Source organism: Esox lucius, chromosome 18 (assembly GCF_011004845.1).
Source record: "Esox lucius isolate fEsoLuc1 chromosome 18, fEsoLuc1.pri, whole genome shotgun sequence".
In the NCBI taxonomy this organism is placed as follows: Eukaryota; Metazoa; Chordata; class Actinopteri; order Esociformes; family Esocidae; genus Esox; species Esox lucius.
In genome coordinates this window covers 11,852,679-11,866,062 of record NC_047586.1, presented here as the reverse complement: position 1 = coordinate 11,866,062, position 13,384 = coordinate 11,852,679, and the positions used below count along the sequence as shown (strand labels likewise).

At 41.3% G+C, this 13,384-nt stretch overlaps 1 protein-coding gene across 2 annotated transcripts; it reads right to left on the bottom strand.

Moving 5' to 3' along the window:
- Positions 1 to 923: 923 nt before the first annotated feature.
- On the bottom strand, positions 924 to 13,252 carry heca (hdc homolog, cell cycle regulator). Of its 2 annotated transcripts, XM_020056116.2 has the most exons (5): positions 12,859 to 12,930; positions 11,680 to 11,768; positions 3,567 to 4,649; positions 1,626 to 1,780; positions 924 to 1,400 (listed from the first exon to the last, which is right to left on the bottom strand). In XM_020056116.2, exons 2-5 carry the CDS (start codon positions 11,738 to 11,740, stop codon positions 1,236 to 1,238), a joined length of 1,464 nt encoding a protein of 487 aa, XP_019911675.2. In that variant the 5' UTR covers positions 11,741 to 11,768; positions 12,859 to 12,930; the 3' UTR covers positions 924 to 1,235. The 2 variants fall into 2 exon arrangements, with proteins under 2 accessions (XP_019911675.2, XP_010880880.2); XM_010882578.4 differs by lacking the exon at positions 11,680 to 11,768 and having other exon boundaries at positions 12,859 to 13,252.
- Positions 13,253 to 13,384: the final 132 nt, after the last annotated feature.

Genomic DNA, 13,384 nt, shown 5'->3' with positions numbered 1-13,384 from the left:
ATTCCAGACATGGAATCAAAATACATAACATGTCTACAGCCAATTCCCTGACCCAGATGAATGGTAATTCTTCTATTACCAACTGGGCACTCAAAATATTGAATGCTGATTGGCTGATAGCTGAGGTATACACCTTATCCTATGGGAATGACATCACAGTACCTTTTACTGCTGTGACTGAGTAAGAAACCCTGTCTGTAATAGCCACAATGCATCTGGGACTTGCAGCGTGTTGTGCCTAAAAACAACTCTTAGCTGTGGTAGAGTGGCAATAGACCACACCCTCTTACGCATTATGGGTTAATTAATCAGCTTAGATTGAGGTAATCTTTTTGGCCAAAATGTTCTATCCCATCTGAACAGGCTGAAATTCCAGAATAGTTTTTTTTAAAAGCTCAAAAAGGGGGTAATTTTTACAAATCCAGTAATTTTGATAATCAAACAAGCAGAATAAAAGCATGTTTTGCAACTACCCCTTTAAATAAAACAGGTGATAAACAAGTTTCTAGGGATGCTGGAGCTGATCTTAACCAATCAGGTTCATGGCATCATCAATGAAATGACGGATTTCCACCTATTACTTTGTTTGCTGTTTGGATTTGATGAAGGGAATTCAACTAGGCTGACCAGAGTGGTTTTGTTTTACTGAAACAGAAGTGATTGCATTCATCTTGGAATCAGACTGCCTACTGTATGAGAGCTGGGTGTCCCACTCTTGCCACCAGCAAAGCAGTCTAAAAAAAAAGTGTCCCAGGTTAGAAATGTATTGTAGACATATTGAAAGTTACTCTGTAAATTAACATGCAAAGTCGATGGCATGACAACAGCTTTGCAGGTCATGTCTCTGTCACTGGTTTTGCATGTGATGCGCCATTCTATCTTAGTTGAATTCCCTCCTGATGAACAAGAACAACCATTCAACATTTATTTCTCTGATTTATTAGAGATTTTTTGGTTCTTTTGTAAAAAAGAAATAATAATCGTCATACAGATACATTCACTTGTCACAGTATAATGTGTTGCTTGTCTTTATAAGTGCCAAACAGTTCCAAACCGTTTAACGTGTTATGAATAGAACCTTTTCAGAAATCATATAGATGATGTCTTGTACATTTTTGTGGAGTCATATTCTTTCTATACATGAGAACGGAAAAAGGTATTTAAGGATAAATAAAGTTGCCTAGATAAAAAACTGAAACAAGATAAACAGTACTAGCATGCATGCACAACATTTGTCAATAAGCTTCCAAGACTTTGAATGAAGAGAATGGCTTGACAAAGTGGTAGTCGAGATTCCCACAGTGAGGGCACTGCTGCACGTTGCTGTACTCTGAGAAGTACTGCATTCCCACCCTGACATCTATGACTGGCTTGCCACAGTGTTTGCAGTTCAGACGGGCCTAGAAGCACAAAAAGAGGAAATGGCTAAATCACAAGCAGTTGACTTTGCAATCCATACAAACAGATAGGAAGAGATAAAGCCACAATACAAAACCAGTATTCGTTATTTACATTGGCCAGGATAGTTAGAGTCAGGGTGCCCGTGACAATGCACAGGCTGACCCAAAGCTGAATCCCTATTTATGAGAAGAAAATAATGTATGAAGGGGCAATAGTCTATTTACCTGACAACATGGTGTGGCGGCCAGTATATCGTAGGTGTACATAGTCCCCAGCTGGTGCCAGCTCCCATCCCACCTGGACTTGCACTTGATACAGACGATTTTGTGGACTCCCTCCAGACAGTCGACACAGATTGCATACAGGTGCATCAGTCTCCCTTTATAAGAGAGACAACAGTGTTGTTTAACAGAATCCACAATACGTCCAACAGCATGAAAGTAAACGCATGAAAGGGATCTTGTTGAAAATGGATGTGAATCATGCATATCAAAGCCTGAAGATCACATCAACAATCCACTGTTTTAATTAATATCCATGTGATTAATATAAAAGAGCTGCCTGTGGAAAAGCGGATTGACTTCATGGATATGGATGACACGCTTGATTATATTTGTGTGGCATAATCATTGAATTTAATTCTCAGTGAAAGTCATTATTTTATCTTGCCACTGCGAGGTTTATGGTGGGACCGTATCTCAAGTACACACAAAAGATAATACCCTCCGCAGACCAGAGTAAATATTTAACGTAAAATTCTAAGGAGCTTGTCTGTCCCACCCCACTACACACCTTTTGAAACTATAAAGAAATTCAACACTAACAGAGCATCAATCAGACTACATTATTAACAATAAATGTATTTAAAACTCAAATCAATTATTGTTTAAAAAGAAATATTCTCTGAGATGAGACTGATTCTTCACATGAATTGTATTTAAATCCAATACAAATGATTACAAAGTTTAAAACTTTTAACACATTCGAGTACATGCACTAATAACTACATTAAATTGTTTCCACTGAACATTTTACCAAAGGTATTTTACTGAAGAGATGCACATATCCTTACAGAATTACAGCACAAACCATCCTTCTGTTACTAAACGATACATCTACACTGTCTTCAATTAACATTGTTTTCTTTAAAAATGAAAAAGTACTTCAGTGGTGTGGTTTGTTGAAAATTTTTATAATTGTTTTTCGTTTGACATACAGTATTCAGATCACTGTACTTTCTGCACTGTACTTTCTGTTGTATTATATACTTAATTTATGATTAATTAAACTATAACAAATGTTTCCATCAATACACCACAATACCCCATAATGACATTATTGGACATGCCAGTTTATTGAAAACAAAGTATGTATTCAGACCCTAAGCCCACTGTTTATCTAGGGGGAGGCCTAAAGATAGCAGTTTACAGATGCTTTGGATACAATCTGACAGAGCTTCAGAGGATCTACAAGGAAGAATGTGAGAAACTGCCCAAATCTAGGTGTGCTAAGCTGGTAGAAGCATACCCAAGAAGACTTGAGGCTGTGATCACTGCCGAAGGCCCTTCTATAAATTACTGAATAAAGCATCTGAATACTATTACAAGATACTTCAGATATGACTTATTTAATCAATTGAATATTTTCCCAAAACGTAATTTTGCATTTTTAGTATGGGGCATTGTGTGTAGATTGAGGAAAAAAAATCATAAATTATAAATTTACTCTATAATATAAGAAAATATGGAGAAAGTGAAGGGTTCTGAACACTTTCCAAATGCACCGCACATTTAAAAGTAGAACATCTAAGTTCACAAGTTGGTTTCACTCTGTAACTACTCTACATTAAAACATGCAAATCTGAAAACAGCTCTGGTCCAAATAATAACTGCCACATATTGTGGCCCCTGAGACCTTATCAGCTGTCAGGATTAAGGCTGCACTTTTTAGTGTACACATTAGTTGCAGATTAGCAGACGGCTCAGCTAATTATTTTATATGTTGTAGTTACAGGTTTCATGAGATTTTTTGCGGGAAAATTGGTCCACAAAATATCAAACAAGAACGATAACATTTTGGCTTGCAAACTTTTCGTATGTCCCCTTGTTTTAATAACCCAATTGTTTAAAATTCAGTTTGACATCGACACTGTACTAACAACCTACCTTGCAGGTGGCACGGCACATCATACTCTATCTCATCATGCCTGGAGGGGCTCAAGAATAGTGTCCCATCCACCAGGGGGAACTGCTCAAAGACAGGCAAAGTGCGGTGGCACAGGGCACAGTTGACCACATTCCTGTGGCTGGCACTCAGAGCTGACAGGATGAACCTTCTCAGGTCCTCACCCTGGCCTGCCTGGGCGTCATCTTCCATACGAACATGGTAGGTGTTAAGCTTGTGTCTGGGGATGTGAGTGAGTAGCTCTGTGAGGTCAAGCCTTCGGAGGAATTGTACTGGGTTGTCCCCTGGGGTCAGTCTAGGCAAGGGCAAGATAGTGTGATCCAGGTGGCCTCCACGACCCAGCATACCGCTAGCCAGCATGTGCTTCCGGTGGGTCTCCATGTGCACTGCGTTCTTCAGGAACTCCCCTAGGTGCCGGGAGCTGCGGGGCCCAGTAAAGGCTGGCGGGGAGAAGAAGGAGAACCCTGATGGAGGGGACTGGCCCGGGGAGTCACAGGGAGAGCGTGGGCCCAGGCTGCTTCCACAAAACAGGCCTCCATGGCTCCTCTCTTGAGAGTTCTGCCGATCTACTGACTGTCGGCGAGGCGGCTCCTGACTGGAGGCTCTGGGAACCAGCTTGCCACCCCCAGGCAGTTTGCCCTTCTTGGGGTCCTCGGGCGAATCCAGCCCGCCTCCGCACGCACCAGCTGGGCCGCCCAGCTTCCCCATGCCCTTCTCCAGAGGCATCTTCTTCTTCACCTCCGTCATGCGCTTCACCTGGTACCAGTCCGTATCTTTCTTAAGGTGGCCCTGGCCGCAGCGACAGGAGCAGAAGCGGAAAGCCAGGTCGTATCCCTTTTTAGTCCACATGTTCTGTCGGCACTGCTTTTCATTCCAGCTCCGGGCCCTTCCAATGCAGTTGAACTGGACGAGGATGCTGCTCTCCCACTCGTAGAAGCACTGCAGGTGCATCCAGTTTCCATAGGGGCAGCTGTCGCTGTTGCACACCACGCGCTGATAATCATCCTTCTCCAGGTTAATGTCCCTGGCCAGACTGCACACGTGTGGCGTGGCACATGGGGCCTCTGCAAGACACAAAACAAGCATCACTATACTCTTTAAAACTTTTTGCACCGTACGAAGCATGAATAAAAACATGAGGTGCTGATTGGACGTGCATTGTGATTCTGTATTACTCCTTGAAAGTAACCCTTAAACCACCAAAGTTTAAAGGTTTGACCTTTGACGTTGCAGTGAAACACTTGCTAACAAAAAGGCATGTTTTCTAAACTGACTTAGTGATGATGGTCAATTTTGTACTTGTGTAAACATGGCCATAATGCTCAAGTAGTCCACTGTTCAAAACAGGCGGGGTAGGAAAACGTTACAAAATATTAAAGCAAAGTGTGGTTATGCCAACCAAATATTTAAGAAGTGAAGTCTTAGTCAAATATTTTGATGCCACAGGAATATAACAGGGCATCTCTGAGTAAACACCTTCCACTCGCAAGAAATGCTGTCTAGAGCAAATGTCTATAGAAAATGTGCCCAGGGAGGTCCAGCACTAAGCATCAGCTTCTGGTGAACATGTGCTGGGGCAGCATGGGTTGGAATCTAGACCGCTGGTCTTTCAGCAAAAACTCTCACCTCTATCCATCTTCCCTGACAAACAAATGATAAAAATGCCCAAACATTGCTTTTATGAAGTCCATGTCAGCAACAACCGGATACAAATGTATCTTTACAGAAGGGGACCACATAAGCCCCGCCCAGAAAAGAGACAGCACGTCCAACGTGAGAGGGACATATGAATCAGGGGAAATACAGTTGCTGTTGTTTTGATGATCTGAAAATATTGGTCACGAAACTGTATATCTGGTGCTGCGGAACAAGAGGCAGATGTGAGAAAACAAGCTTTGGAGAGAAAAGTGCTTAAAACAGGTTACAAACTGAAAAATACAGGAGATTTGCCACAGGCACATTAGCCTTTATTAGTGACGCTCTACAGATTTTTCTGCTCTCTTTTACAGAGAAAATATACATTTACATTAAACAACAAAATAAACGTTGACATGTTGGCTCCTGATCACAGAGGTAATCTGTGGCAGACAGACTACAGTAGGAAGACTCTGGTTGAACAGGGACCACTGTACACAGCATGTTCTGGCACTGCACAAAAGAAGAGCCCTTTGCGGGTTTTAACCTGTCGCTGTACATACAGTTCACATGAACGTTGTTGTCGTCGGGGTAGAATCGAAGGGGCCTTCGCACAGTGATTGGGTGGACGGTTATGACTGACCGTGTTTCTTTGACCAAGAGCCGTCTGAACAGGAATGGGTACGCATGGACGGCTGATTGACATACCGCTTTTGGCAACACGGTCACTTCCACACAGGCTGCTGTTAACAAGCTTGCCAAGTAGACCGCCTTCACAGGGGATACTTGGGACATTTCCCTGTCACTGCAGTTCAAGCTACTTGTATAGATTTAAGGGAGTATAAGAAAATAATGTTGGAGTATTAGGATAATTTAAAACAGGATTCATTAGTTAAAGTTGAACATTGGTTCTCTGCCATGCGAGGCGATAGAAATAATATAAAAATCTCCAAGTCAATCCTGATCTGGCTCAACACATCAGTCGTACAGTCCATCCTCACCTACTCCATCACCTTCTGGTTTGGGAGGTGAACTGTAAGACAACATACGTTCTGCAGAAAAGGTTGTTCATAGTTGAGAGTTCATAGCTGACCCCTTCCCAGCCTAAGATTTTTTTCCCATCGATAGGCTTAAAGCAAGCTGGCTTACAGGTCAATACAGGTCAATTTCGACCCAAACATCCTGCAACCTGAATCATTCTTTTCCCTATGCTGTGGTCCCCCATAACTGGTCAGTTAAACAGCTGCACTATATTGCACCAAAAACTCAGCTCTCTGCATCTAGATGTTTATTTACCCGCTGCTTATATCCCATTATCGTATATGCTCACTACCCACTGTATATAATTGCAAGTCAAGTTAGCATATATTGTGTTACATCTGTCACTATATGTTGTTTAATGGGACAGAACACAAAGACCGGACACATCGTATTTGTTTAGGGCCCTGGAAGGCAAGTAGGTTGCTGAGGAGAAGGAGAAGGAGTGGGTGCAGGCGGTCTCAGGGGCCACTGCACCCATCGTCTACTGGCTGTCTTCCTCTACCTCCGTACTCTGCGTCGCTGTGGTAGTACGCCATCAGGGGGCGTACTACCCTGGCTGGGCATTGCACTCTTGAGCATTTTCTCCCCAGCTTCTCCTTGGGAGCCCTTAAATACCTGCCTCCGATGAGGTCCCAATGGCAGGCAGCGTGCCCAGCTGGCGACCCCCGGAAGAATCCAGAAGCCACCAGCTCTCTTTGGGGGCGTTGGTGCGACGCTGATGCAGCAGGTTGGGGGGGTGTTTGCACCACAGATGTCTATCACAAGCAGTACCATCTGGGTATGCGTAAATGTGCTTAGCAAATGAATGTCATTCTGAGGCAGAAAAAAAAAACAAATCACAACCGAATCATCAAATTTCGGTAAGTGAACTGAAAAGGTAATTATTTGTGAATGTGCATATTAGAGTATCACAGATATCAAATCATCACATCAAAAAGCAACCAAGCCAGCAAACTTCAAAGTGTGTGCCTACATGGGGCAGACACACGATCAGCTCTGTACATTGCTCATTGACTGTTATACATCAAACAGATGCAGCAAAGAAGTGCATCGGAAAAGAAGTGAACCAGAGACAGACTAGCGGGTTGAAGAAATGATTACATTTCACAGCTAGCTGATTTCTTTCTAGGGTCACGCAGGAGTGTCAAACCAGCGCAAGACCCCTGAGCAACAAGAATCTGTACAGGCCGACGACGGGAAGAAATGTGTGCTTTCCCACTGACTCAGATGAGGACCCAGCTAACATGGGACTTCAGATGTTTGCAAAACAACCGTGTTTTGACTCAGATACAGAAAAGGCCCAAGGTCCGTTATGCACAGGCTTTTCTGAGGAAACAGCAGTCAGACAGGGCAAAAGTTGCTGACATCAAACCTTGGTTAAAACCAAGTTCACAGGGTGGGACATGGTCTGAGGGAGAGTGTTTGTGAAAGAGAATGCTTTTCTCACAAGATGGCATTGACCATACAAGGTCAAGGCTGTTTGCAACAGCTGCTTTTCTGTCAAGACCAAGCAAAAACTGAAGGCAAAAAGCAAACGAGGATGATTTTTCTGGTATGACTTTTCTGTTTGGTATTTTCGGTCTTAGACAGGCTGGTGGTCATTTTCAGGCTGGTGGTCATTTTCCTCTTGACCTCATAGACTGGAAAAGTGATATGAGCGGCAATGCAACAGGCAATGCGTACAATTTAACCATGCTCTCGGTTGCGGGAGATAGATATGGGTTTGTAATGGGCCATTCATAGATGCTGCCACTCTCAATCGTAGACAAGGGCATTTTACCAATACACAAAGGTGTTAAGACACTCCAAACACTTGATTACAGTACAACAAAGCCATCTGGTTTCATATACTGGTTAGATCAGACACACTGCATACCAGGTTTTGTTGTTTTCAGACTGTAGTCCAGCACATTGGATTTGAAATGATACATGACTAAATGGTTTAACTGTAGGGTGCCAGCTTTAACTACAGGTTATCTACATCCATAAACAGTGAAACATGTAAGAATTACATCCCTTTCTATGCATAATCCCTCAAAATATTTCAGGGGACCAAAAGTCATTGGACAAATAACATCATCTTGAATAAAATCTTCATAATTAGTACTTGCAGTCGATGAGTGCCTGAAGTCTGCAACCCATAGACAGATTTGGAGTATCTTCTCTGGTGATGCTCTGCTAGGCCTGTATAGCAGTCATCTTCATTTTAGCTTCCAGTCTTGTCTTCATCAACTGAAACACATACTCAGTTGGATTCAGGTCATGTGACTGACTCGACCAGTCAAGGACATTCCACTTTTTGACCCTGAAAAACCCTGTTGGTTGCTATAGCAGAATGTTTAGGAGACATTGTCCTGCTGCGAGATGAAGTGCTGTTCAATGCGTTTTGAGGCATTTGGTTGGATCTGAGCAGACAAGAAGTTTCTTTACACTTCAGAAATCTTCCTACTGCCACCATCAAAAGTAACATCATCAATAACGACAAAATGCGCCATTTCTAGTCAATGTTTCCTGCAACACTGTTCTGCCGCAGGGGTACACCGCTAGTGAATCAATCACTCCACGGCAAAACAACAGTATATTTTGTCTGAGATGGAAGCCCAGTGTCGGTCGGCTCTGCAGTAACGTCACTAGCTGAGGCAGAAAACAAGGCGATACGATAGCTAGGCTACTGGACTCTGCCTGTAAACACTTTTCTATACTGTGTTATGACTGAGATATTAATCCTTATTGTTCTCCTTGTTAAAAAAACTATTGAACTGTGCAGGTAAGCTTGATAAAATGAGAAAAAGAAATACTCTAAATATACACAACTTTTGATTTAAAGCAAATTTCTATGTCAAACATGTTCAGCAGTGGCATCAACAAGATTTGAGCATATGATATCTCAGCATAGAGTCTAGTCAAAATATCTTTGAACAATATGTCACGTTCCTTGTTACTAGGAATGCATGTATTCGTTAACAATAAACATTTTCATGTACTCATGAGTGATTTAGGTTTTATGGTGTAATTGGCTGGCAAACAAATTGGTGTGGCTAATATATTTTATTATACCCACCATCATGGCTGGACGACCAAAAAGTAGATGTTTTTTTTTCTATTCTTATTTACACAGCATCATTATTATAATAATGTCCAATATTTGCTGCCAACATTTTTCTTTCAACATTCAGACTGTGGATAAGCTGGCAACCACACTGATCATCACACACAAACAAATAAATGCGACCCTTAAGATGTAACTTCTTTTGTTGTTAGTTAAGAGAAAAAAGCTAAACTTACTTGTTTGTGTCAAAAGTCACCAGAAGCAAGTCTGACAGCCGTTCTATGAAAACAAAAACAATTGCCCCCGGACACCTCCTATTACAATCAGTGTCCCCCACATGTAGGAAACACTGGTACCAGTAGCAACCATTCATGCTCACGTATCTGTGCAAGCAATCTCCTCATGACACAACACTACATAATAACATAACTTCTATCCAAAGCTACTTCCATTTTAAGATAGCCAGGTGGAACAACCACACAACTCAGTACTAGTAAGTGCACTCCACGCAATGAATAAGTCAAAATCAAAAACTAGGGCTGGAAGGAAGACAATACAAATAATAAACATAGCAAGTATTAGTTCACAAAGGCATGTCTCACACAATGTCTAAAAAAAATGATCCAGTACCCATACATTCTAGTTAAGAGAGACATAACAAGACATGTCTGAATGATGTCAGTCTAGAAATGGTCAATGTGTGATTGCAAGCTTATTCTAGTAGTGATGATAGAACATACATATGGCTCCAGCCTCGTACCGGGTAATTGTTGTCTATTCTGCATTACAAAATTGTTCAAGCTCCATCAAGTTCGATGGGAATCTTTGGTAAAAAGACAATTTTAACTCTTTCCACATATTCTCAATTTGATTTTTTTTTTTTTAAGAAACTCCACCGTGCCTTTTGGTTGTATGTTTCGGGTCTTTATCATGCTTATTATCAAGTCCCAACTTTCTTACAGACTTCACCAGGTTTTCTTCCAGGATTTATCAGTACTTTGCTGCATCCATTTTGCCATCTATCCCGAAGCTTTCCAGGCCCTGATGCAGAAAAGCATCCCCAACGCATGGGGCTGTCACCACCATGCTGTATGATAGGGAAAGTGTTCTCAAGCTGATGTGTGGTATTAGGGTTGTGGCAACTATAACACTTAGCCTTGAGCCCAAAAAGCTTTATTATAGTCTCATCAGACCATAGAATCTTCTTCCATTTGGTCTCAGGTTCTCCAACATTTCTCTGGAAAAATCTAGCCAAGATTTGATGTGAGTTGTTTTCTTTTTAGCACTCTCCTGTAAATGTCACATATGTGAAGCAACAGGCCTACTGTTGCAGAATGCACAGGGCCTCCCAGCTCAGACTGTAACTCTTTTAGAGTTGCCATAGGACTCTTGGTGTCCTCGCTGACTAGTGCCCTTCTCTCATGGATACTTAGTTGTTGAGGACAACCTGTACTACACAGACTCACAGTTGTGCCATTTTATCGCCACTTCTCAATAAAGGAACTTACTGTGGGGATATTTAGGCTTAATGCCTTGGAAATGTTCTTTTGAAGAACCTTATTCTGGATTTGGGTTTCATCTTAATAATGTTGTTTTGGTTAAGGATTGTAGTAACTAGGTGTGGGACCTTCAAGAGAAATGTGTATTTAACCTGATATCAAGTGGGCACACAGGTGGGCTCCACTCAACTGATGATATGACTTCTTAAGACAATTGACAGCACCACAGCTCATTCAGGTTTGTCATAGCAAAGAGGGTAAATACCTATGCAATCTATTTTCTGTTTTATATTTGTAATTAACTTAAAACAATTTGCAGACTTTATTTTTCACTTTTAAATCATGGACTTTTTTGTGTTGATCTAATGAAATCCATTTTGATTTAATGTCGTAACAACACAACGATATGAGAAAAGGGGGGTGAATAGTTTTGAGAGCCACTGTATAAAAAATCACAATAAGCTGAATGGATTTCCAACCAAATCACAAGTCAAAATCTGAGACATGATTGTAACTGAACACCTGCGGTTCAATTTGATTTAGCTTGTAGAATTCATGCCCAAGACTCACTAACCCGGGCCTGAATAAGCTGTCCCAGCTTTTCTGAAATGTTGCTGGCATCAAATTCCAAGTGAGCATGTATTTTCCAAGAAAAAATTAAATGTTTTCTATTTTCTATTAAATATAAGGTTTAAATGATTTGCACATCATTGCCTTTTGTTTTTCTTACATTTTACACAGCATCCCAACTTTTGGGGGAAACAGGGATCTACATACCCTATATACAAGCTGACAGTCTGTACTTTTAACTTGTATAAATTGTTTCACTTCAAATCCAATGTGCTGGAAGACAATGCCAAAACAACAAACCTTGTGTACCTGTCCAAGCACTCATGGATTGCACTGTTTTGCAGGTCAGGTGTGTCTGCATAGTCTCTCCAACAAGCTTTTCAGACTACCTGTAAACTCAAAAAGATTCCTTACGTTTTGTAAGGTTTGATTATAAAAAGCACAATTTTATTGTAACAATCTACTGGACTACAAGGAATATTCTATTGTCAACTTTAATAACCTGCTATGTGTGGCTGCCTGGATGGGGAAGACATATCTGCAACATACTCTGTAGAAGTATATAGTGAACAAATATATGTGCAGGACGTGATCTGCACATGCACATAAGCCTCTGGAACTTTAGCAAAAGTAATACTTTTAATGAAGTACTGGACTCATTAATACTAAAATAAATGTTTGGAGATCTGTTGCTGCCACTTGTCACGTCATTTGAAGCATGTGTGGGTGTGTGTACGTCTGTCACGTGTGCGCTTGCAAGCGGGTGGTAGATTTCCTTTTTTCATTTCCTGAATATCGTTGTCTTTGCTCTTATGGTTTCCAGAGTGTGTAGTACAATGTAATATGCATAATTACACCCCCCCCACACACACACACATTTTTAAAAAGAAACTCCGTTCTGATTTAAAATAATAATAGGAACATCTGTCTATGCTTCTGCCATAAGATATGAGTCATCAAATCTGCCATGGTGTGATCCGAGCATAAACCTGAGGCTGTAATGAATTCCATCACTGGTCAACCATTACACTCATCAGATATTAAACATAGACTAGGCCTACCTGTATTTTTACCAAAACAATAATGATAGTAAGGTAGGCAAAGTAGAACTTTAATAACGTTACAATATTTGCAGCCTATACGCACAGCCAGTGTTATTATTTATTGCTTACAAACACGGCATGAAATTAAGTTGAACTTGAGTAGACAAGCGGTAGCCTGATAGCACCATCCTCTGCAAGGCCACAACCAAACTGAAACGGTGCGTGTGTGCGTCGCAGTGCATATAGCTCAACCCAACCTCTATTTATCAATGCATAATGTAGGTTGAACATGAAACAATACCACGTGAGTTACACAGTAGATGACAACAATAAACTGCAAAGTGAACTAGCGATGTCGACTTGCGAAAAGGCAAAATACAATGTAGCCATTGCAATAATTTCGATAACGCATTGATTGACACAATTTCATTCTTACCACTTGTATGAGCGTTTAATGGTGCAGCTGTAGCCCCCAACGATGTTGTTGTTGTTGTGGTTGCTACCCCTGGTGCTCCTCCTGTTGCGGTAGCACTGGCTCCATTTTCTTGTTCATCTCCACTACTATTAGTGCGTTGTTTTCTCTTCCCCTTGTTGCTTTTCTGGTTGGGCATTTTACTGATCCAAATATTAATAATTCAACCTATAAACGACCGTTAGACATTTCTGCGGACTCCATTTGAATCACACATGTAAAGTGCTATAATTCTATCTTCTTGATTACTGGTGGTACTGTTTTATGGCACCATCCAGATATCTGCAGTTGTGACAGCTAAGGTAAGATACGAAGAAGGCGTGTCCGTTTCTTGTTTTGATTCCTGCTCTGAAATCGGTCAGGCGCTGTACTGTTTTCCTCCTGCCTACATGACGAAACATGGCTCCGCCCCCCGACCTTAGATGTAAGTTATTATTAGATCTAACAAGGGAGTCCCAAGCAACACTTTAGCCCTTTTCAGAAAGGGGAA

Bases quoted from the DNA above. Each gene is read 5' to 3' on its own strand.
- heca (XM_010882578.4), bottom strand. From the start codon at position 13,033: ATGCCCAACCAGAAAAGCAACAAGGGGAAGAGAAAACAACGCACTAAT. The intron at 1,781-3,566 runs GTAGGTTGTTAG...TCTCTTATAAAG, and splicing joins TGTGCCGTGCCACCTGCAAG to GGAGACTGATGCACCTGTAT. The intron at 1,401-1,625 runs GTAAATAGACTA...TTGTGCTTCTAG, and splicing joins CCGCCACACCATGTTGTCAG to GCCCGTCTGAACTGCAAACA.